General features: G+C 36.7%; 1 protein-coding gene across 2 annotated transcripts in view; it reads left to right on the top strand.

Moving 5' to 3' along the window:
* LOC149577578 (photosynthetic NDH subunit of lumenal location 1, chloroplastic-like) overlaps window positions 1-21,006 on the top strand; it is a 199,430-nt gene extending 178,424 nt beyond the window's left edge. For both annotated transcript variants that reach the window (XM_089824429.1, XM_089824439.1), the window contains exon 8: window positions 20,628-21,006. In XM_089824429.1, the coding sequence (XP_089680555.1) occupies window positions 20,628-20,731 (104 nt within the window). In that variant the 3' untranslated portion in view covers window positions 20,732-21,006. The remainder of the gene's footprint in view (window positions 1-20,627) is intronic.
* Window positions 21,007-24,423: the final 3,417 nt, after the last annotated feature.

Here is a 24,423-nt window from a genome sequence, read left to right on the forward strand (position 1 = left end):
ACTTTGTTAGATTCGCGAAATTTCCAATCCATTTTTGAATCTTCACTGCTGATCCAGAATCCACTTGTATGGAGATTCCTTTTGGTGATGTATTTGTGTTTTGGGATTTCTGTGTTGCAACGCAAGCACAAGACATGTCCTCGCCATCAAAATCCAAAGGCAAAATGAAATATCAATATGATAAAGAATTGGCTCATGTAGCTCCTTCATCAGTCATATCTATTTTGGATAATGTGATGGATGAAAAGATTGGTCATGTGGATGTGGCTGATTTTTTACAAAGAGTTGAAGCTCCAACTAGTAAATGAAGCGTATTAAGAGAAGCAACATTCACTTGGTGTTTATGTTTCCCATGGCGGTTATAGAACTTGATTTCATTCTTGGATGTGCACAACGTCTTACTCCTAAGACAAAGACTATCAAAGATGCTGATGGCAAGGTTATCATTAGCCTTGATCCTGAGGTCATTAAGAAAATTTTCAAAGTTCCACATAAAGCAGAATGTGCTGATTTGACCAAAGAATCATCATTGGCATGTTGGAATGGGCAAAAGGGTGATTATCAGAAGTATGCCAATCTTTACTGGTTAGACAATAAGAGAAACAACTTCTCCATATGGCCAAAGACTTTTCATCGGTCTAATTTCAAACAAGAATATAAGGATCTTATCATCCTTCTCAGCAGGACTTGTGGCCTTAAAGATTCTACTGATTTTGAGCCATGGATGTATAAATTCATATTTCAAATTATGGAGAATAAAGAACACATCTTTTGGGGAGAACTCATCAGTACTACACTTTGCTAGCAGATATGCAATGTGGGAACATCAATGCCCTTCTACATGAATTCTTATCTTGTTTACATTGCTACTGCCATAGGATCTTTCTCTAGTCTTTCTACCAAGGGAGATCGTCTTCAGGTTCCTATTTGGGATTACTATGACCAAATCACTTTGGCAAATAGTAAATTCAATTACAAAAGAGTCCAAGATGCCTTATTTGGATATTTCCGGTGCTTGTTCAATAAGCAATTATCTGTCAAAAGAGTATTTGATGCAGCATGGGAGAAGGTGAACCAATACAGCTGTATTTTTATTCAGTTTCCACTTTCACATACTTGAGAGTTTGATATTTCAAAGGCGAGCCATATACCTTACCTAGGTATGCTATAGATCAATCCTGATGGAGCTAGCTAGACAACTCATGGACGTATAAAGTGATCAACATGCTTTGCATAGGCTTTGTTTTGGCATTACCTTAGCTAAGCCTTTGGCTATTGGCAATTATTCAATCATTTTTGTGTCTAAAGCAAAGAACATGGAAGCAAAGTTGCAGTTGATTGCCTTGAAGAAGTTCAAGGCTAGATTTGATTTTGACTACCGAGAGATGGATTCTCAGATGAAAAGAGCCTACACTCATGTTCAAGTGCTTTAGAATAACTGAGAGGTGGGCGGGGGGCAAGGGGCGGTGAATCAGTTATTCAAGGTCCAAATGTCCTAATAAAACTTTTTCACCAAGTATAGTGAACCCATTAAACTAGAAGACATCTAGATAGATATGAAGACAGAACTTGATATCATGAAGATGAACTACTGCAAATTAACCTTGAAGCAGATAATTGATTTTAACATGTTGGAAATTCTTTTAGATTTCCAAGTTGAAGATGATGGCAACATCCTTGATCCGGAGTTTCATCAAGCCGGCTTTGATAAGTACCCTTTTCCTATTCAATAGCAACCAAAGGAAGGTATGTCTATCATGGATAGATTTCAATCCATCTTGGTAAACACCAACAAATGGTTGAAAAATAAAGGCCTTAAAAGAGTAAATCCTAAGATGGGCTTGGGTTATGGAAGTTTTGGTCCTCCTGGTAGGAAATCAAAGGGAAAGATGGTGCCTCGTCATCTAATGCTAAGGGTTCCCTCAAATTCAAATTGAAGGGCAGAAAAGGAGCTAATTCATCTCAAGTTCCTGAACCAATTCAAGAATCAGTGGAAGAATCAAAAGAGGAATTGGAAACAAAATCTGATAAAGGATTTTTAGATGAAGAAGGGGAAATCATGATCATATCTGCTCCAAATCCTGCACAAGCTTGTACATCTTCTATACATGAAGAGCCTTTTATGCACGAGGTTGATGATGATGTGGATTCATTCTCCACTGTTTTCACTCCTTCCATTCCAGTTTCAGAGGTTAATATCATGGCTCTTCCTATTTCCTCTGCTACTCCTCGCGTCCCTGCACATGAACAATATGATCATTTAACAAATTTTTTTGAAGATTTTCCAACTCTTACCAACGGTCAAGTTTCCCAACTTGATACATTTTTTATAGGATTTGAGCTTTTCATGATGGAGTCTTCTCAGCATGTTCCTATGCCTTCAGCAGTGCAAACTGAATCTTGCTTGATTATAACGAAAATACAATCAAGATTAATGTCAATGGTCTCCACTGTAACTGCTTTTGTAGATGAAGGTTTCAGTTTACCTGCATGGTTGAGCAAAAAAAACAACAAAGAGGAGGAAAGTGGTTGTTCCTCCGGACAATCTTCTTGTTAAGAAGACCAAATCCAAATCTTTGAATGATAGGATTGTTTTCAAGATTTTGGTTGATTCTGATAAAAACCAAATTTGTTGAGGTTGTTGAGCCCCTGGTGGATAAACCTGTTGAGGAACTTACTCTTTCTGATTACAAATTTACAAAGGTTGAAAATGGAAAGCAATCATGTTTGAGTTGTTTGCAAAATGCTCAAGATGCATTGGCTAATGTATCAAAGAGCAATATGAACTTTGGGAAAAGAAAAATCAACTGAAATAGGAGGTTTCTCATTTGTATGAGGTCATCCAAAAATAATCTTCTCAAAGGAGTTGTTATGTCTCAAACGTCTAAGGAAAGAAAGTTGATTGAAGCTGCTAAGTCTTGGATACAGGAAATCATTTCTGAAGGAGTTCGAAATATTACAGAGATATTTGCAGTTCTTAGGCGTGTCAAAGAGATGAATGAAATGGAGTGAAACTTAATCTTTTCTTTGACTGAAGAAGCAGATAACCTGAAGGAAATCCTTGATGATTGGGATGAAATGATAAAATTTGATCTGGATGCTATGGTCTCATGTGACATTCTTCCGTCATGTGAAATGTTCTTTAGATTTCAAGGAATCATTGGTTACAAGGAGGAGACATTGAGGAAGCTGATCACAAAGTTGCAGGTGGCCTTTGGAGATTGTCAAGCAATTGAAACAAGTGTTACTTGTGATTTGGAACAAATGGGATGCCGAGTTACTGACGACTTTGGTAATCTTATTGCAGCAGATAGAGTAAATTCAGAGTATACAATCAGGATCAATGCTGATGTAGATTCTGAAGATTTTGGTTCGCACACAATGAACAAGTTTGTTTTGTATAAATCCTTGACAAAACACTTGTTAGATACTATAGTAGCAAATTCCAAAGTTGTGCAATCAGCATATGTAAATGAAGTGAGAGTAGAAGCCATATCAAACACTGGAAATTGTTGATCTTCCAACAGTTTGTGACATCATTGTCAAATTCAAGGCACTGAGAAACAATCTTTAAGATTGCTGTTTTTGTTTTTATTTCATGTTAGTAGTTGTAAAAGATGCATTACATGAAAAAATGTAATTACATGTAATGCGAGTTACATGTATGTAAAAGGATGTAATGCGAGTTGCATGTAAGCCTTTATTTTCTTCTGTAGTTAGACTAGGTCAAAGTTGGTTGAGTTGCTCCCACTTTTTTCTCCACCTTTTTTTCAACTCCTGTGCCTATATAAAAGAGTGCCCCCTCATTGTAAAATCATCATTATCTTTATGCGAGAGAGCTCTGGAGAAATTGTGCTAGCAGAACTTTATTTGTGTAAGCACTATTTTGAGAGAAAGTGAATACAAAGGAGCATTTGAGACTTAACTTTGATTAAGTGAGATTGTTATTTTTGTGAGTTGTAAGCTTTGTCTATAATTCATCCGAGTTATCTTTGATTCATGTTATCTTGTGTTACTGGTAATTGTATCTTATGAATTGAATAGAAAAGAGTTAATAAGCAATTGGAGCTAGAGCTTTGACTAGGAGCAATTGTGGGAATATATAGCTAGAAGCTTTGTCGGTAGCTTATGTTTTCTTCTTAATTTGCAAAATAGTTAAGTTATTTTTACTTTTAGGAGTCTTTGTGCCCTAATTGTAAAGCTTTTCCATATAGAAGTACGACCGGACTTGGAGCCAAATCAATACATTTTCAGCTAGCCTTTGAGTTAGTGAAGGTTTATCGGTAACATTATTTCCAGCTCTTGATAGAAGTGTAGTTAGAGATTCACCTTGCCCATTACTCGCTCCACGAGTAAGTGGATTATTTCTTGAAAGTTAAGAAGAAAGGATATTGGTAACACCCATTTTACAAAATCTCTTGATTTTTTGCTTACCTTGAGTTGATCCAAGGAACGGTAAGAAGGGGGAGCCTTCCCTTTAAGGTAGGAGAGACTCTGTCTCACATGTTGTGGATGGTCATCCTATTTTGCGACTAGATTTTTACCAAAATTGTCAGTTGCAAAATATCCACCCAACATTGGTGCTTTCTGATTTTTTGTAGTTTTTTGAAATATAAAAATATAAACCAATTGGAAGAAGAGCTAAGAAATAATCTGCGCAATAAAAATTATATCTTTTGCTAGCAATTCCAATTGTTCACAAATTAACAATACTAGGATTTGAAATTTGTTTAAATTAATTAGATATTCAAAAATGGAACCTGGATAATTTGCCACAAGTTCCCTAATAACTGCTACAATTTGAAAAAATTATAATGTATGTCACCTTATCAAATGATTGCAGCCTCCAGATTAATGGGCGTCTGCAAGTACTGATCAACCGGGGCCCCAAACATCTGACATTGGCCCTGGAAGTCCTCATGCAACCCCCTCAATTCCTAATGCAGGCCCTCAAACAAAATTGTTGCCCTCACAAACCAAATCACAGGCCTCAAAGATTGAATGCAGGCCTTAGAAAGACAAATGCAGGCCACCAAGGATGAACACAACCAGTCAAAAAAGCAAAATGTTGCCTAGTAAGGTAGCAATAGCTCACCCTTACACCAAACAAACTGACCTAGTTAACAATGCAGGTGTATTTCATGCAAAATCAATCTCTCCAAATAGATTGAACCCTCGGTAGTGGATAAGGAAATTCATAACTGCAGATTTGCCACCAAATGATTGACTTCTCAGGCATAGTGAAAACAGTAGGAGATACCCCAAGCAATTTCTCAGAATTCACAAATTCCAATATCCAATATACTTTAGCAATGGAGAAATACCTAAGCTTTCGAACCCTTATACCTCAGCAAGGGGATGAAATTCACAAATCAGAAAGTCCTCTCGAAAAGGAAGAAAAGCAAATTAGGCAATTGGATGCCTTTTGCTTCACAATGGGCTCATATTTATTAAAACTATATGACACTTAGCTTCTTCATCACACCTTTCACGTAAGAAGCTTCATCAACACAACACCATTTTATAACATTAAATATAATAAAGTGTCATTATAATAATGTAACCTAAATAATTAAGTAATAAATATGAACCTATGCAATAAATAGCCTCATCCGATGCCGGTGATGACCAACTGCTAGCGTCACCAATAACACTGTCACATATGGGGACTTTCTAAAATAGATTTACTAAAAATAGTAAGTCCTCAACTAAGACCCTCAAAACTCCTTGTCATCTCATGAGGTTTGCAATGATGAACTGACGTAGTTAATTGTAGAGTTGCCAAAAATGGGGACATAACAGTAGCTTTGAAGTTTTGGAAAAATTCCTCGGAACCCATTAATTTTCCTTCCTTGGGCATGAATTAGGCACTTGGAAGGAATTTAGAGTCTTTGGAAAATTCCATGCCTACAGAGGATTAGTGCTCATGGTCACACATTTTCCATGTAGAAGGATTTTTCACACTTTAGGGAAATTCCTTGGCATTAGAGAATCTATTCCCTTATGCACTATTTGGACTTGGTAGAGGAATTTCACATTCTTGAAGAATTCCTTGACCTTGGAGGGTTAGTGCTCTTTGGCGCTCTTGGAGCTTGGTCATGGAAATTTTGTATACTTAGTTACTTTCTAAGTTATCAGTTTGGGTTTTGGAATAGTTATGGATACAAGAACCCAATATGTGGGTACATGATTTTTTTTCATTATGGTACATATGGTTACATGTGTGTATATGTATGTATGTATAAACAAAAAGAAGAAATATGCAGAATTGTAAAACTAAATCATTTCATTCTGTGAATCTATGATGCTTGATCATTGATATATGCTCAAAGTTCTAAAGAAAACCATCACATTGATAATTCAATTACAAAATGAAAATTCAAAATATTGTTCATTAAAATTTGAAACATGATTCAATGTTCATCAATCATGAAAGTGTTTATCAATCATCAAATAGATTACCAACAATATCAGTAGCAATGGGGTCTTAGGCAAGTGCAATTGGTAGATAAACATCATCATTAGAACCCAAACTGGTTCCACTAGCACTAGAGGGTGTTGTGTCACTGTCTTCATCCATATCAAGCAAAGTGGCTCTAGCAAGATCCTAAATGAACAAATCCAAAGCTACGTCCCAAAGCTTCTCTGCTCCCTTCTTCTATTTGGAATCTATATATGCCATGAGGCACAACCAAGTCCTATGTTTTTTTCTACCAACCTGTTATGCTTCACTGAGTGGGTAAGGAAGCATGTACTCCAATTCCAGTTAGTGGAAAAATAACTCACAACCTAGAGAGAAACCAACAAAATTAAAAATTAAAAATACAAGATAAATTCAAGGGTGTTGAAGTGTTAAATTATACAATGCAAGTGGCCAAAAAGAAAAAAGAAAAACAAAACATCAAAACTTTCTTGTGATGGGATCTTAATTACAAGAGGTTAGAGATACAAATTTTTTTACCTTTGACAATACCACCAAGTAATAACATCCATTTTACTTTGGTCATTTTCAATGGCAAGGTTTGCATCTTTTCCTAAGATAAACAATCCAAATTATCTTTTGACATGTTCCCCCACCTTTGGATCATTGAAGAGTCTACTAAATGCCCTCTTTTACCCACTAGCAACCTCAACATCTCTATATGGTGGCACTCCACTTGGAATAGAAAGTACTTTTGTGCTATAGTACCTAGTAGATAGAGCATATACTAGGAGGTGCAAAGGTGTGGTCATCTTTGGATCATTGAAGAGTCTACTAAATGCCCTCTTTTACCCACTAGCAACCTCAACATCTCTATATGGTGGCACTCCACTTGGAATAGAAAGTACTTTTGTGCTATAGTACCTAGTAGATAGAGCATATACTAGGAGGTGCAAAGGTGTGGTCATCTTGTTCCAACGATAAAGAACGATTGCTTCCACCTTTTTGTATAAGGTGTCATTAGGATCATTCTCTTTCCTTTCTATGGCCTCAAATATCAAATGATGTTCATGTAAGTTATCTTGATGTAAGTTATGTCAATTTTGATATCTCTCAATAATAAGGATAGAAGAATGTATTATAACTCACCAATTTAATTTTCTCCAACATTGTATCCAAACTTACATAAACATCGTCCAAGCATGGTCCATCAGTGTCGGCAAACCAAAGCATAGACATGATAGGTTCGGTGAATTCTAGTACATAATCCACATGAGCCCACCAATCACCATCCAATATCATTGCTTTAACCTTTTGGGTCCTCGCTATATTGGATTGCTTCTAGATACCCCATTGCTCGCTAAAACCCATTATTGACCATGCCTCTTTCATCCTCACAAGTTGTCTACGAATGATTGTGTGATATACAAACCTGGTTCCAGCCACCTAAGAACATGTTAATAGTAAGTTAATAACACATTAAAATATGTAAACAAGACGAAAAACATTTTATTCAATTATGTAAAATATGACATAAAATGAGAAATGAAACTAATTAAAATAAATTTTAAAATTTACCTTTAATAATTCCAATCTCGAGAAAGATCTAAAAAATTGCTCATGACATATGGTGGTTTATCACAAATATTTGAATCTCCTTACCTTCCTCGTATATTTGTTTCACCCATTCTATTTGGGTGCCAATTTCTTGCATCACCAAATTGAGTAGGTGGACAGTGCATGGTATCCAAAAGATGTGTTAGTAATTACTTGGACAATATTATCATAACCCACCAGCTTTTTGAAATCAGTGAGAATCTTGGCAATGAACTTTGCAACTTTTAGTTCCCTTTATAGTCAACCGCCTTCAAAAACATTGACCCCATGGGGGACACAACAATTACATTGACTAATGGATGGTTTTTGCAATCTTCCCATCCATTAGAAACAATAGACACACTAGTTTGAAACTAAGAATCTCTAATTGGTTTTAGTTGGGCCTCTACATTTTTATCCTTTTTTGCAATAAGGTGGTGCACACCTTTTAAAATCCAAAACCTATGTAACCAGAAGGTCCTTTATTCATTGTTGTCACTGTCTCCTCCAATAAGGTGATCTCACTAAGTTGAATGTAAGACCATTTGCATAGAGACAACACGCAATTCATTTATTACCAATATCTCTTGCCTCATTTTGAAATGCCTTATCTAATGGACCTTTCTTATGGGCGGTGATTTGTGGTTCTTCTACATCTTCATCCTCCCTAGAAGGCATAGGCAAGGTGGTGTGATGTTCTTGACCTCCTCCGGTAAACAAACAATCGAATAATGGTGTGTATTCCCTACAAGAGAGTGTTGTATGGATGGTGTACGGTGCAGGTATGAGGAATGGTCACTCAGGAGTCCGTACGGAAGGCCACAGTGATCGTACGGTAAGAATAACTAAGCCGTACGGTGGGAAGTGGGTGGCCTGTATAGTGGAATTTGCTAGGCCGTATGGTGAGGGATTGTTGGGCAGTCTGGTGGAAGAGGAGCAGCCGTACGGTGGGGATAGATGCCGTACGATGGACAAAGGAGACAAAACAAAGGATTATGCCAGCTGTACAAGGAAATAAGAAGCCGTACAGTGGTGTATGAAGGCCGTATAGCTGAACTGGGAGGCCGTACAATAGACAGAAACACAAGCCGTACAATGAAGCATGGATAATATGGATGGACGGATGGATGAGGGGCCGTACGGTCAAGGAGTGGGCAGTACGGAAAATGATAGGAGGCCACACGGTTAGGTATCCGAGCCCAATACAGAATACAATCTGGTTCATACACAAAACGCAATAGATCTTGATAAGAAAGATCTTTCACTTTTGAAATGGCGAACAATCCAAAACTCCAACTAGAATTCCCAGTACATAGAAAATAATCCAAAAGCATGATTAAAGACTACCTACAAGCCGTGCTTAAATACCTGTCGGGAAACTTTCCGAGGGTGTACAAAGATAGCCGACGGCAACAAACTACGAAAACAAAAATAAAAATGGGTTCGAGATACATTAAAGCAATCGACCCGTTACAATAGTTTGATAAATGATTTATTTTATAACGGGAACATTACAGTCCTCCCGTCCCAAAATTTGCTTGTTCTCAAGCAAACGCAATGCCAGGTGTTGGAGAATGTGCTCGCCCTCCCATGTCGCGTCGTCTAATGGCAAGTGTTTCCAACGCACCAAATATTCCTTCATAGTGTGGTTCCGCAGAGTCTTCTCACGAACTTCAATGATCTCGATTGGTTCCAATATGAGCTTGCCTTCTTCATTGAGTGGTGGGAGCTCTGTGGCTATTGTGACATTTTGCCCTACGGCCTTCTTTAAGCATGAAACATGAAAGATGTTATGAATACAGCTCCCCTTCGGAAGTTCCAGCTCATAAGCGACTTCACCAATGCGATGGATGATACGATAGGGGCCATAAAAACGTGGCTTCAATTTTTCTTTTCCCTTCTCCTTCAATGAAGATTGTTGATATGGCTGGAGCCTAAGATAAACCAAGTCTCCTATTTCGAAACTCCTCTCTAGTCATTGTTTGTCGACATACATCTTTTGTTGATTCTGTGCCCGTTGCAAATTTTCCTTTAGGTGTCATAGGATGTCTTGTCCCTCCTGAAGCCAATCCTTCGCCCTTGGTGCGCGGCTGTCTCCCAATACTGTGTCAATGAAGGATAGGGGTTCGTACTCATACAGAGCTTTGAATGGTTCCATCTCGGTGGACATGTGATACATGGTATTGTAGCAATATTCTCCCAGGTGTATCCACTTGACCCACGCCCGTTGTTGTGCCGAGACATAGTTTCGAAGGTAACCTTCGAGCCACTTGTTCACAATCTCCGTTTCTTCGTCTGTTTGAAGGTGGTAACTAGTACTTGGTGACAATTCTGTCCCTGCCAATCGAAATAGTTTTGTCTAGAAGATATCGATGAATCACCTATCCTGATCACTGACAATGTTTTGGGATAGCCCATGCAGACGAAAGACTTCTTTAAAGAACAGTTCGGCAACTTGTGCCCTTGAAAATTTGAGGGGATGGCGAAGAAATGTGCATACTTTGTCAATCTATCAACCACCATGAAAATACAATCCTTTCCATTCACCTTGGGAAGCCCTATTATGAAATCTATTGAGATACTTTCCCACTTATGTTTTGGAATTGGCAGAGGTTGCAGTAACCCGACAGGTAGAGTATGTTCAAATGTGTTCTATTGGCAGACCGCACACTCCCTTACATACTGCAACACATCCCCTTAGAGGATTTTCCATGAGAACCTCTCCCGGAGACTTCTGTAAGTTTTGAGGAAACCCAGATGTCCTACCAAGGGTGAGTTGTGTACTTCCTTCAAGATTTTCTGCTTTAATTTGGATTCCAGCACCAAAAATATCCAATTCTTATAGTAGATGATGTCATCCACCACTCTATATCGATCATCCTGGGTGTTTCCATCCATTACCTCACAAGCAAATGCATTTTTGGAGTATTCTACCAACAGATGTGCCTTCCAGTCAGCTGAAATCTGGTTTAGTGAGCATATGGCAGGTTTTTTTTAGGACAAGGCATCTGCAACCACATTGTTCTTCCCTTTCACCTATTCAATGTCAAAATCAAAAGCCTAAACCTTGCTTACCCATTTTTGTTTCCTTTCGTTCAAGTCTCGTTGCTCCAGAAAATATCTCAAACTGTTGTGATCCATATGGACGACAAACTTGGCACCCACCAGATACTGCCGAAACTTGGTTAGTGCATGTACGATGGCCAACATTTCTTTGTCGTAGATGTAGTATAAGCGTTCCGTTTGTGTAAGCTTCCTGCTCTCATAAGCTATGTGGTGTCTATCCTGCATTAGTACCACGTCAATGCCTTCTCTGAACGCGTCGCACTCCAGAATGAACAGTCGAGTGAAATTATGTAATGCAAGTACAGGACAAGTGCTCATTGCCTTGTTCAATTTATTGAAAGTGAGTTGTGCCTTTTCGTTCCACTGGAAAGACCCCTTCTTTGTCAGATCCGTTAAAGGTGCGCTGAGCTGAGAGAAACCCTTCACAAACCTCTAGTAATAACTGCACAATCCGAAAAATCCTCGCAAATCCGTGAGTATTTTGGGGGATGCCAATCAAGGATAGTCTGAATCTTCTCCTGGTGCACTTGAACTCCGTAGTTACTGACAATATGCCCCAGGTACAATATTTTTGTAATACCGAATTCACACTTGGATTGCTTGGCGAACAAGGACTACTCCTCCATGATACTTAGGACTTCATTTAGATGCTTCAGGTGCTCTTCCCATGTCCTGCTATAAATAAGATCGTCAAAAAATACCAATAAGTACTTACGCAATTGTTTGTTGAAGATGTTGTTCATGCATGATGGGAATGTAGCAGATGCATTTATCAATCTGAATGGCATGACCAGAAACTCATAATGTCCGTAGTGACAACGGAAGGTCGTCTTCTCTACACCTTCCTCCCTCATGCGGATCTAATGGTATCCAGAACGAAGATCTATTTTCGAAAAATAGACTGCGCCATGCAATTCATCCAACTCATCTATCCTTGGAATGGGATATCTATTCTTTATTTATTTTTTGTTCAAGGCACAGTAGTCCACACACATGTGTATCGTCCCATCCTTTTTGACCAACACCATCGATGATGCAAAAGGGCTAGAACTGGGATGGATCCATCCTTTCTCTAGCAATTCCTGAATCGTCTTTTCAATCTCGTCTTTGAATTTCTTGGGATGGTGGTACGGTGTGGTTATTACCGGCTTGGCTCCTGCTTCCAACTCGATAGTATGTTCAAACCCTTGATGAGGTGGTATGCCACGAGGAATGTCAATGAAAACTTTATCATGTTTACTCAAAATATCCTAGAGTTCATCATCCTATGGAGGTGTCCGTTGTCCTTTTATAGGTTCTGCCGAGATTAAACAATGTGCAACCCATGCAACATCATCACGCTGAAAAATTGCCTCCATCCGATGCGCTGAAGCTTCCTTCAAACCCTCATTTTCCATTTTGCGGAGAACAACCTTCTTTCCATCGACAACAAAAGTGAAATCCATCCATTTGAAGCTCTGGGTGTATTCATCAAGTGTCTTCATCCACTGTATGCTCAAAATAACCTCCATGTCATCAAGGTCTACTATGAAGAAATCCTCGGTCACTGTGTGATTCGCCATTGTGATACTTAGCTGAGGAACAAGGTGTGTATAGGGCAGAAGAGTCCCTTTGGCAACCTTGACCTAAAATCTTGCGTGTGTCTCTGTAGGTAGACCCCTTTGCTTCACCAAAGCTGAGTTTATGAAATTTAGAGTAGCTCCGCTATCCAACATCACCGTAACTTGTCCTTGGAGGGTTCCCTGTACACAAAAAACTGTGCACCTCAGGCTACCAGCTAGGGCAATGGTTCCTCCGCACTGTACCAAAGCTGCAATTCTTTCCGTATGGTTTAAACTAACCATGCTGGTGTCGTTGTGAGGTTGGTTGTTATCGGCAGGCATTTCTTCCTGTTCGTCCTCATCATCGGACACGACCTCAATGTAATGGATCTTCCCTTTTCCGAGGCATCTGTGGTTAAGCTCCCAAGGTCCCTTGCAATTGAAACAAAAGTTTCTTCCTTCAAAGTTCCTGTCTAGTAGCTTCGTCCAATGACGGCTTCCTAGGTCAAGGTTTATTTTCCCTTGAAAACGTCGACGGTTTGGCATGTAACTTCGAGAGGATGACACGGATGATGATGCCATACTCCATGCCTTAATGATAGCCTTCGACAGGGTGCCAAGATTGAACCCCTTTACCCAACCTTTCAGAGGTTCTATTAGTCCATCCATGAAGAGTACTATCCGTCTTCTTTCGGAAATGTCCATGGCCAAGACAGAGATTTTCTGAAATTCCGCAATGTACTGATAGACCGATCTAGTGTGCCTCAACTATGCCAAATCTTTGAAATTGAGTTCTGGATCTTTACGATCAAATCGATCTATCAATCTCTCAGTGAATTCTGCATAAGTATTTATCTGATCATGCCCCATTGTGATAGTGCCATGATGCCACCATTCATGCGCGACTCCCTCTAGGTGTAGCACCGCAAATTTGATTGCTTCTTCTTCTGGCATAGGATTCAGCTGGAAGTAAGTATTGGCCTTCATTACCCATGCTTGCATGGATATGGATCCTGGATTCATCAATTGGAGACAGATTTACTTTACTCAACTTTCTTCTAAGATCATCATTAAAATATCCTCTGTTCCCGCCTCTCGAATATCTCATTCTTAGATCCACGTAATCTTTGTAGGATATATCTTTCTCAAAATTTGCATTCTTTCAGTCTTCTCTCAGTTGTTCTTGCATCTCTTCAAAGGTTGGTTGTTTCCCTCCGTGTTGTGCCTCCATCCATGAAGGAAAAGTCAGCATGGAAGGTCAAGAGTGTGCTGGATGAGGGTTTGATTTACCCAACACTGAGTCCGTGCTATGACTAATTTGTTCTCTAGATGTTTTATTGTCCACCAACTTCTGGAGAGTCTCTTCCATGAGTCACTGAGTATCAATGATCTGTGCCTGATTCTTGTCAAGTTCCCTCAGTAGTGCCACGAGTTTGGCAGCCATTCAATCAACGGAATTTGTCCTTCTCTTTCGGCTATAAACTCTCATTCATTGTTCACAGGCTGGCAGGATCGAAGAGCTCTGATACCAGTGTGATGTTCCTAACCTCCTTTGGTAAACAAACAATCGAATAATGGTGTATATGCCCTACAGGAGAGTGTCATACGGATGGTGTACGGTGTACATATGAGGAATGGTCGCTTAGGAGTCCGTACAGGAGGCCACAGTGATCGTATGGTAAGAATAACTAAGCTGTATGGTGGAATTTGCTAGGCCGTACGGTGAGGGATTGTTGGGCAGTATGGTGGAGATTGCCAGGCTGTACGGTGGAAGAGGAGCAGCTGTATGGTGGGGATAGATGTCATATGGTGAACAAAGGATTATGCCGGCCATACAAGGAAATAAGAAGCCGTACGATGGTGTGTGAAGGTTGTACAGCTGAACTGGGAGGTGGTACGGTAGACAGAGGCACAAGCCGTACAATGAAGGATGGATAATATGGATGGACGGATGGATGAGGGGTCGTACGGTCAAGTAGTGGGTAGTACGAAAAATGATAGGAGGCCACACGGTCAGGTATCTGAGGCCAATACGAATACAATTTGGTTCATACACAAAACGCAATAGATCTTGATAAAATCCACACAATAATAGAGACTTGAATGCGAATAATAATTGCCAAAAGATGGTGCTTTGATTTGCCAGATCCAAGCGAAGAATTACATGCAACAACGGAATAGGGTGAGGGATGAATCCTACCAAAACTGCAAGGCCAAATAGGGAAGATCTTTCACTTCTGAAATGGCGAACAATCCAAAACTCCAACAGGCATTCGCAGTACATAGAAAATAATCCAAAAGTATGTTAAAGACTTCTTACAAGCTGTGCTTAAATACCTGTCGGGAAACTTTCCGAGGGTGTACAAAGATAGCCGACGGCGACACAAACTACGGAAACAAAAATAAAAATGGGTCTGAGATACATTAAATCAATCGGCCCATTGCAATAGTTTGCTAAATGATTTATTTTATAACGGGAACATTACAAAAGGGATGTCGAGAGGTTGGTTGAGTGGGTGCTGTTATTTTTTTTGTTTCTCGAAATTATAACCACCTTGTTTTCCTTTTGCAACCAATTTTTTAGCATCTCCATGTTCTTTTATGAGTGCTTTTAATTGCCTAGCCAACAATCCTGCCTATTTGGCCCTAGGCCTTTGCACATACAAATTCCTTTACACCCAAGGCCAAAAAAATGAAGTTTGTCTCGGTAGTAGGAGCTTTTTTTATAGTGAGTTGCAAAATTTACATTTCCAAATAAACCCCCCAAGAAGTTGAGAAATTCATTAAGGAGACCCTTTATCAATTCTAAATTTTGAGATCTCTCCCCACCCATTGAGCTTTGACTACTCATTGTTGCAATCTATTAAAAACATGAAAAAATAAATACTTCAAAACTTCTTCACAAACTTGAAAAAATAAAATTAGAACTCATCAAAACTTGAAACAATCTATCAAAAAACTAAGAAGTATGGTTGAAAGGCATACCTTAAACACTCAAAACTTCTTTTCGGAAGGTATTTGCCACTCCACAATAAATCTCCTTCAAATATACTCACCTCACTTCAAAGTAGCAAGATGGAGAGAACAAAATGAGACCAAATGTGAAAGGAAATGTGTTTGGAGGCTTCACATGGGGCTGTTTTAGGGTTAGAATGAAAAAACATAATTATAAATTGTGTTTGACTATTTGTTGGCCTACTTTTTAACTTGACTGCAACGGACCCATAGATCTATGCGCATAGCCATGGTGTACCGGGCACAAACCATTTGACATACCCAGATTTGGTTCGCATCCAGACCCATTTCAAGGGTCTAGGGTGCAAACCTGGTAACTCTGGTTATTTTAACACATTCACCTCTCTCCCAAACGTGAGTGCATATTAGAGGGTGCCATGGATTTTCATAACTTAGCCATTTTCTCATACTTTTCATGTCTTCCCACTTTTGGGCATGGAACATGATTTTCACTATGTCAACACAGACATCTTCTCAAGGTTTGTTGCTTCCCTTTTGAACTTAGCAGAGCTGAAAGGGGAGGTAATGACGTTAGCTCAGATTGTGATCAAAGTCAACTTCAGGGGCAGTCTGGACTTAGTGCTAGCAACAGCCCCGTTGGGGGTTGGAATACAGACCAGTCCAAAAGATATCCCATGTTTCCTCAATCAGAGCGCCCCACTGATTTGGCACCCTTTTGAAGCAAATTTTAAGGCAATTTAACTCATGGACCATGCTAGTCGTGTTACTGAAAGCTGCCTGTTCCTCAAGTGGCTCATGGACATTGAACCTTCCCCTTGTGTGTGCATTGGATGAATGCTTTCATGAGAAGTTGGTGAAAGAGCACCAGCTTGATGACACTAATGAAGACCTAGGAGATGAGATGGAGATTCAATAGCTCATGTTTATAGTATAGTCTATAAATAGTATGATATATACCATTATTTTGTGCTCTTGTATGTTTACATTTTGTTCATATCAGTCATCTTTTCCATCCAGTCTAACTCGGCAACCAGCTCGATGAAAGGAACCTCTGATACAGTTTGGTCTAGTTGTTTAGTTAGAGGAATCTGGGCACGTGATGCAGTAACATTTCAATGTCACTTTGATTGTAATTACTCTTCTATATCAATAAACCTGCAACTTAAAAAATAAACCACTTAAAAGGATGCAACTTTCAAGAAGTCTTAGAAATTTTCCTCTGGGCACGTGATGCAGTAACAGTTTAATGTCACTTTGATTGTAATTACTCTTTTATATCAATAAACCTGCAACTTAAAAGATAATCCACTTAAAAGGATGCAACTTTCAGAAGTCTTAGAAGAGAAAATTTCTGTATATGATGGTAATAAACTAACCACTACCTCTTATATGTACACCACTTACGAGTTACGACATGGAGAGCACCTAGGCTGACCCAACCACCTATATATAAATCTGTAGAAATTATCATACAACTCTGTTACAGTTATGCTAGCCGCAAGTTGGCCACATATATTCCCATGTATATGTTAATTAAAGGTGTAATAGTTGAGTTGAAGTATCGTATCTTCTTGAGAAATTTGAGAAATGGGAAAAACTATAAATAATTTAACACAAACAGATTAGGAAAGCTCTCATATTCGAGTTCAAGTATAAATTTGAGTTGAAGAAAAGGGAATACGCAGTTTAATATATATTCGATTTGTAATAACCCGTCTTATATAGCTTAATATTCCGGAATTTCTTGATTTTTGTGTATTGGCATTTCCTCAGATATTTTGAACGAAGTCGTTTTAATCGTCCTGAGTGTGTTTGTGTTCAGAACAACAGGCTAATGATTCCAATCTGGTACAGATAAACCATGAACTCATAAAGGAAGTGATAAATTAATTTAATAAATACAGAACGACTGCTGCTATAAATCAAAGTATTTGGCAGAGTTTTATTTGACAGTGCTTTAGCGAGCACAATTCCAGCACAAGATGTTTGCAATTGATTTGGGTATTGGTACCAATGATTTCGTTCATGACCTGATATGATATTGGCCTTTGCAAATTGAATAATGTTATAGCAAGAGCAACTCTCGCATCCAAATAAACCCGATGATGAAGCATTGCCCAAATCCCCAAATGATTTCTTAACGCCAATATTTCTTTCCAAACTAATTTTTAACATTTCCCAATATAATTCAATATGTTTGTCACGCTATCTGATATGTTTTCGCCAATACTCACACGTTTGAAAAAATCGATCCAAGCACCCAAAGGTGACGCGCAGTAAAATAATATTTGCATGGATTGGTTATGAATTTTTCCCCAGTACCATAATTATTCGGAAACTAAATTCTTTTCTGGAAACTGTTAAAATAAGTACCTCTAGTTCTTTTTAAATCAAAATTTGAAATTTTGTCTTCCAGAAAGCCTAGTTCTGCCTTACCCATTAACTTGGGTGATTCTTCCATTTCCATCTAGAACAGATCTTTCACTCTGAAAATGAATTCCTTGGGCACATCCTGAGTCAAATTTGATAATTCCTCAAGTGAACATAGATATAATTCATTCCATCAAAGGTTTCTTTTGAACCTTATTTTTCAATTTCGGACAGTTTCAAAAGGTTTAATTAAAGTTATTTAATTATTATTTTAATAATCTTTATCATAAAGTGATTTATTTATGTTTTAATATTAATTCAAAAATCACTTTATTTTTGAAAAATTATTGATTAAATATTAGTTGGCTTTGATAATTTAAATCTAAATTAAAAAAAATAAAATTATATATTTTTTCTATTACAATGATAAAAGGGACATTACAAATTTTAAACTTGCAACCTAATGTTAAATATTTCACTAGTCCAACAAATTGGCATTTTGCTTAAATTCATCTCTTGTGATCATTAATTTATTTTTAACTAACAACTTTGTCACATAAATGAAATTTTTTTCCGTCGTTTAACATTTCTTAGATCTAGTGAATTGTGTTCTTTAAGATATTCTTTTAAAAAACCCTACCTAGCAAGAAAGATTTGACTAGTTTTCATTGTTACATTCCGTCAAGGTTCATTTTGAAATCTCAAATTTTCATTTGGGAAATCACAAATCACAAGTTAGTAGTGAATATTGGAATATTAATAGCTTATGAATGCTTTTGATGAAAATTAGAAACAAAAGAAGGGTGTTGACCCTTACACAACAACAATTGAAAGATGTCAAAAGAGATCAACCGTCCACTAACAATAAAATTGTTAGCAATTACAAAGATAAACAACACACTAGTAGAAAGGCTATTAGGATACCTCAAGAGTGGGTTGACAACTCACTCACAACATGAGCAAAAGAATGAGAAACTAAATAATGGTTTTTCCTATATTGTTGGATGACTCTTCAACTGATGCTATCATTAGGATCTCCACGAGTAGGGAAAACAACTCCTAAAATTCTATTTTAAACATTGTTAGCACAAGGGTCAAAGTATTGAAAAACTTGTACAATGTCAACAAGAGATTGAAGCAGAGTAGGAGGAACAGATGAAGAACGATATGTACGAATAGAGGGGATACATTAGTGGAAGCAGGTATTAGAGAGGCCTGGTTTGCAGTATGAACATCACCTAGATTTGCAGTCAGAGCTTGATCTGAAACGAAGTCATTTCAACATGTGATTCATCATTAGGGGAAGAATTAGAAGCTAAAGCAATTATTTAGTGGCACTAGATTATGTATGATCAATTTGTGAATGTTGATTTTCATACCATGAAGACAATGACTATCATATTCCTTGAGAAATCATAATGGGCATTAGGTTCGTAATGTTTTTCCTTGTGCAGAGAAAAACCATTTTGTTTGTGGCCATAAATGCATGATATTTGCAAAAGTAGATAAGTACTGTAGACATCACTTTGGACTTATCTTCCATCAATTAAAAAATACTCAACCCAAATATTTTGCAATATAATCATAGGTTCATGTAGTTTGTAATTGATATCTTTTAGTGATTTACAATCTTATTTGAGCGGAAATGGCAAGTTCGTTATCAACATCTAGCATGGTCTTACTTTAAGAAGGGGGAGATTGCAGTGAATTTTGAAGCTCATGCTATGACATAGGAGGTTTGGTAATTTTTGAAACATTAGAAGGAAGAAGAAAGGTTTGCCACTTGATCTTGGATAGATCTTAGCATGAAGTTGATTGACAAGTAATCCAAGTTCAATTGTTGACTAGGTTATGATGATCATTGAGATGTAGAGGTGCAAACAACCCCAATAGGGTTGATCTGTATTGACCAAAAAATTAGAATTTTTTCTCAAGTATAAGCAATAAGTGACTTGATAATATAACCCCGACATGAAGGCTACTTGCTCAAATTTGTCTAGAGATATCCAAGAAATGTTTCCAAGATATCAAACTACTTCTCATTGCATATTCAATACTACATGAGGGTCACTTTCGTTGAAGTCAAATAGTATTCACTTTAGCATGTTAACTTTGATGGTTTATTTAGACCCTTTCCACCAAGTTTCCTAATTTCAATAATTGTTGAAATTGTTTCTATTTTTTTGCAAAAACTTTGACAACATCAAGACATTAAATATAGCATATTGACCCTTAGGCTCATAGATTCCACTACCTTGACATTTAGGTCTACACAATAATTCAATTTCTATACATTCATATATCCCAAACATCTTTCAAGCCATATCATCCTATCTTGGTTTGTCAAATAAGAAGTAGATATAGTATCAACTGTTGACAAATATTGCATACCTTCTTATGCCTTGTGTGCTTTTCATACCATCCATATATATTATCTATGGAGGCTTGAAAATTGCACTAGAATTTATATGTCAAAATAGGGGCATTTCCAAGCGAGATGAAGCATTTTTAATGCTTACTACTAGTAGAATATAACATTAATGTTGAGTGCAAAATAAAACATCTTTTATATTGCAAATAATGAATATTGAAATTATTAGATAAGTAACTCAATGTTTGATTCATTCCCTCAATCATGTTTGGGTTAATTGTGACAGGAAAAAGCTACATGCTTGAAGTAGGTACACTAGAACGACGTTGGAAGAGCATGGAAGACACAATGCAAACTATATCAAATTCCTTCAAATTGTTCGATGTCTAATATTGTGTATAATATCCATTCGTAGCCAAAACATTGTTTAATATAATATTTATGAATTGTTTTTGACATAATGAAATAAAACATATTTAAAGATGCCTCTAGGGTAACGGAGAAAAGGATATTCCATAGAAAATTAATTGAGCATTACATGCCTCATTTGAACTCATTTATTTAAATAGTTTTGTTTATAACAATGATCATAAGTTCAAAACACGTTTCATATATTAACTTTTTGTATTGAATATTAAAATGTAAAATGTTATTTTTTTGGTAAATATCATGTGTGAGTTCTTGTGATTAAGGAACACAATTTTTGTGTTAGAATGCATGCCTATTGTAACAAGTCAAGAACATGCAAGTTATATTATTAAGAGTTATGATGCAAGGCTTACATTATCATCCTTCTTCCTATTAGTTTATTAGTATTTTGCACAAGGGCATATACCATGATCTCACAACATGATGTTGAAACACCAAAGCAAGGTTAACAATTCTATCCTTGGACTATAAGAAAGTTGGTTTCAATTTTATATTTAAAAATAAGTGGTAGTTTCTTGGATGAGGAGGTTGCTTGTAATGAAATCTCTTGCATCCAAATGTGATTAGTATTATTAATAGAGCTAATCCAACCAATCAAACGTGATTTGTGAAAAGGTTGCGCTTCTAGAGGTAGACAATGTTTTTTTACATATATGAAGGGAACTTCACTTTTCTTTTATCGCTTTACATTGGCAATAGAAAAGGGTTGTGCATTAGAGTCTTGAGCATTTCTATATGTTTACAAATTAGACGATTTTATTAAGTTTAATGTCACTAGTTCTAATATATTTTAAAATTGGTTGATTTTGTTAATTAATGTATTAGCAACATGGTTAAGTTATATGTATATATACTAGATACAATTGGTGAGCTAAATTATAAGTTTAGTTATAATAACATTTAAAATTCTTCTAGTCAAACAAGGTTAAATAATGATAGTGGTGAATAATAAGAGCAAATGAAACAGTGATTGCTATAAATGTTTTCAACAAGATAATTTACAATTGCTTGCATATTATGTTAGAAGCATGGTTGAGTTATATGCATACATATTAGAAACAATAGAGAAGTTCAATTAGTTTAGTTATAATAACCTACAAATGATTCATTTCGTCAACCAATGCTAAATAATAATAGTAATGAATAATAGAAGCAAATGAAACAACATTTGTAATTGTTATTCGTAAGATAAATTGCAATGGCCCACATAAAAGACTTTAAGAACAAAGTAGCCAACATCATTCAAAATATGATTAGTAAACAACACAATATTTTTTGGCCTTTCACCACTATGTTCAAGAACGTATAAAAATCCTATATTCTTAAACATGAAAGAGTTAAATCAAAGTTAGTATATAATGTTAACAAGTTTTTTGATTTCATGGAGGAGGATAGAGAGGAGATTGATCATTATGTCTCTATTTTTCCCTCTAATTGCATGATTTGTTAATTCAAAAGTTTCTAGCCAAATCTTTCGTAACTACATGTTTGGATCTCACAACATTGGGAGCCTACCATTACTAGTACAGTTCAAAATTTTCGTGTCGGTAAGGGTTTTTTTTATCGCAGAGATTTCTCAAGACAAAATAAAAATAAAATTTGAGCTTTTTTTAATTTGGGAAGATAGATTTATGATGATGGTTAAACCTTGGTACTCTGATTTCAATCCTTCTTCCAAAAACTTCTACAAGATTCATATTTGGGTATGGCTTCCCTATCTCTCCCTTTATCTTTGGGTTGACTCTCTTCTGGAGAAAGTGGGATAAGGAGTTGGGGAATTTCTAATGGTGGATGATGAATTGTTTGATATTCTTCATTCCATCTATGCCTATATTTGGTTGATATTGATGTTTATAAGAGGTCGCCTATTGAGGTTTTACTCAAATGTTCGGGGTGACTCTTGCTCTTTCATCATCTTCTATTTTAGGTTTGTGCTTGCTTGTTTGGTGTTCCATTTGGTGCTATCTTCTTGGTTGTAAGCTCCTAGTCCCATAGACGTGTGTTACGGTCTCTTGTTGGACATTAATATTATCTTATCTCAACTTATCTTAAGGCTAGATGGATCTAAACCTTGGAATATGAAGGGATTCCCTTTAGGTGTAGAAGATATTTTAAAACTAGTTATGTAGTGGTTCAATGTGGATTAGAGAAAATTAAAAAGGCCAAAGGTGCTTCAATATAACTTTACATGGTTGAGATACAATTTGATAACCAAAAGAGTTTCTTCTAGGTGGTTGCACAAAATTGTCTTCTTCTTAGGTTGAAATGAGTATTGATGATGGGCTTACTAAGGCTAGTGTGCCTCAAGCTACTATTGCAACTATGAAGGCTAGTTCACAGTCAGTTTTCCCTCTTAGTATTTCTCATGATGCATGTAGAAATAGACCTAGATGTCTATGTTTGTTGATTGTTCCATGACTATATTTTGGTAACATTCTTGGTGATGCTAGGTTAGTTGGGAAAAAATGTGATTGTGCCTCTACGATGGTGGGTGTTGTTGGCTTTCTATCTCTGGATTTTGATGTTACAAAGATGGGTTCATTGACTTGGCATGATGGTATTGCTAAGTTGAAAGAGGGTCAAATCACTAATAAGGAAAGAAATAAAAGATGCCAACACCCACTTTTGACATACCTTTTTGTTCCCACAAAGGTGGTGCTAAAGACAAATCTTGAGGGTTCCTTATTATGGGTGGTTGGGATAGAGTTTTCTTTGGTCCTTCCTTTGGTTTTTGGTAGCATGCTAACATTTTTTGTGTAGTTTTTGTTTTAGTTTGTGGAATCCTACTACTAAAACCTATATTGTGGTATTATTTTAATCCTTCTTGTTAGGCGAGCTTTCATGAAATATCTTTTGTAATCCTTTTTTTAGGATTTCGAGTCCCTTCAAAACATGTTTTACTCTAATAAAAGGACAAGTTGTTTGATTTCAAAGACTTTTTCATTTCTACAAACAATGCATCCAAAATAAATGTTTAAGTTAATCTTTACTACATTTGACTAGTTTATATGGCATTATGTGGATAAAAGAGAGTGCCCTTCAACATGACTTGTAAAAGAGAGATATCATGGTTTTTGTTATTGGTAAAATAAATTTGCACTTGCACATTTGTAAACCAGTCCAACCCTAGTTCATTTCATGTCAAATTGATGATTTTATTAATTATCAAAACTTAGGTTTTGTCATCATTGTGGTAGTATTTTATTGTAACATTTGTTAGCATGATGATTGATTTCAAGTTTTATATTTCAACTCATTGATGATTATAAACACTTACATATGGAAAGCATCACATGTGCATTGTTGGTTTATAAATGAACTTGAACTTATTGTGATTGAGTGTTTTTAGTTATTTTAGTGGAAATATAATATCAGGTCTGCCCCTGACATAATAACAATATTTTTTTGTACACATAATTTTTTAGATAAAAACACTTATATATGTTTTCTAACATATTCCCAATTGATTAAATAGTGAAATGAAAGAACACACTCATATTTTGTTCGATGAAACCACATTCATAGAATGTGTCAATTCTACTAAGTTGTATGAATGTGTTGACAAATGGAGAACAAAGTTGCCCATGTAAATAATTTTGTAAATTAACTATTTATATATATCATAGAATCTTCGTCAACTTTTGACTTGTTTT

The sequence above is a fragment of the Cupressus sempervirens genome, chromosome 1, assembly GCF_028749045.1.
Source record: "Cupressus sempervirens isolate cs-2001-9-10 chromosome 1, ASM2874904v1, whole genome shotgun sequence".
Taxonomy (NCBI): domain Eukaryota; kingdom Viridiplantae; phylum Streptophyta; class Pinopsida; order Cupressales; family Cupressaceae; genus Cupressus; species Cupressus sempervirens.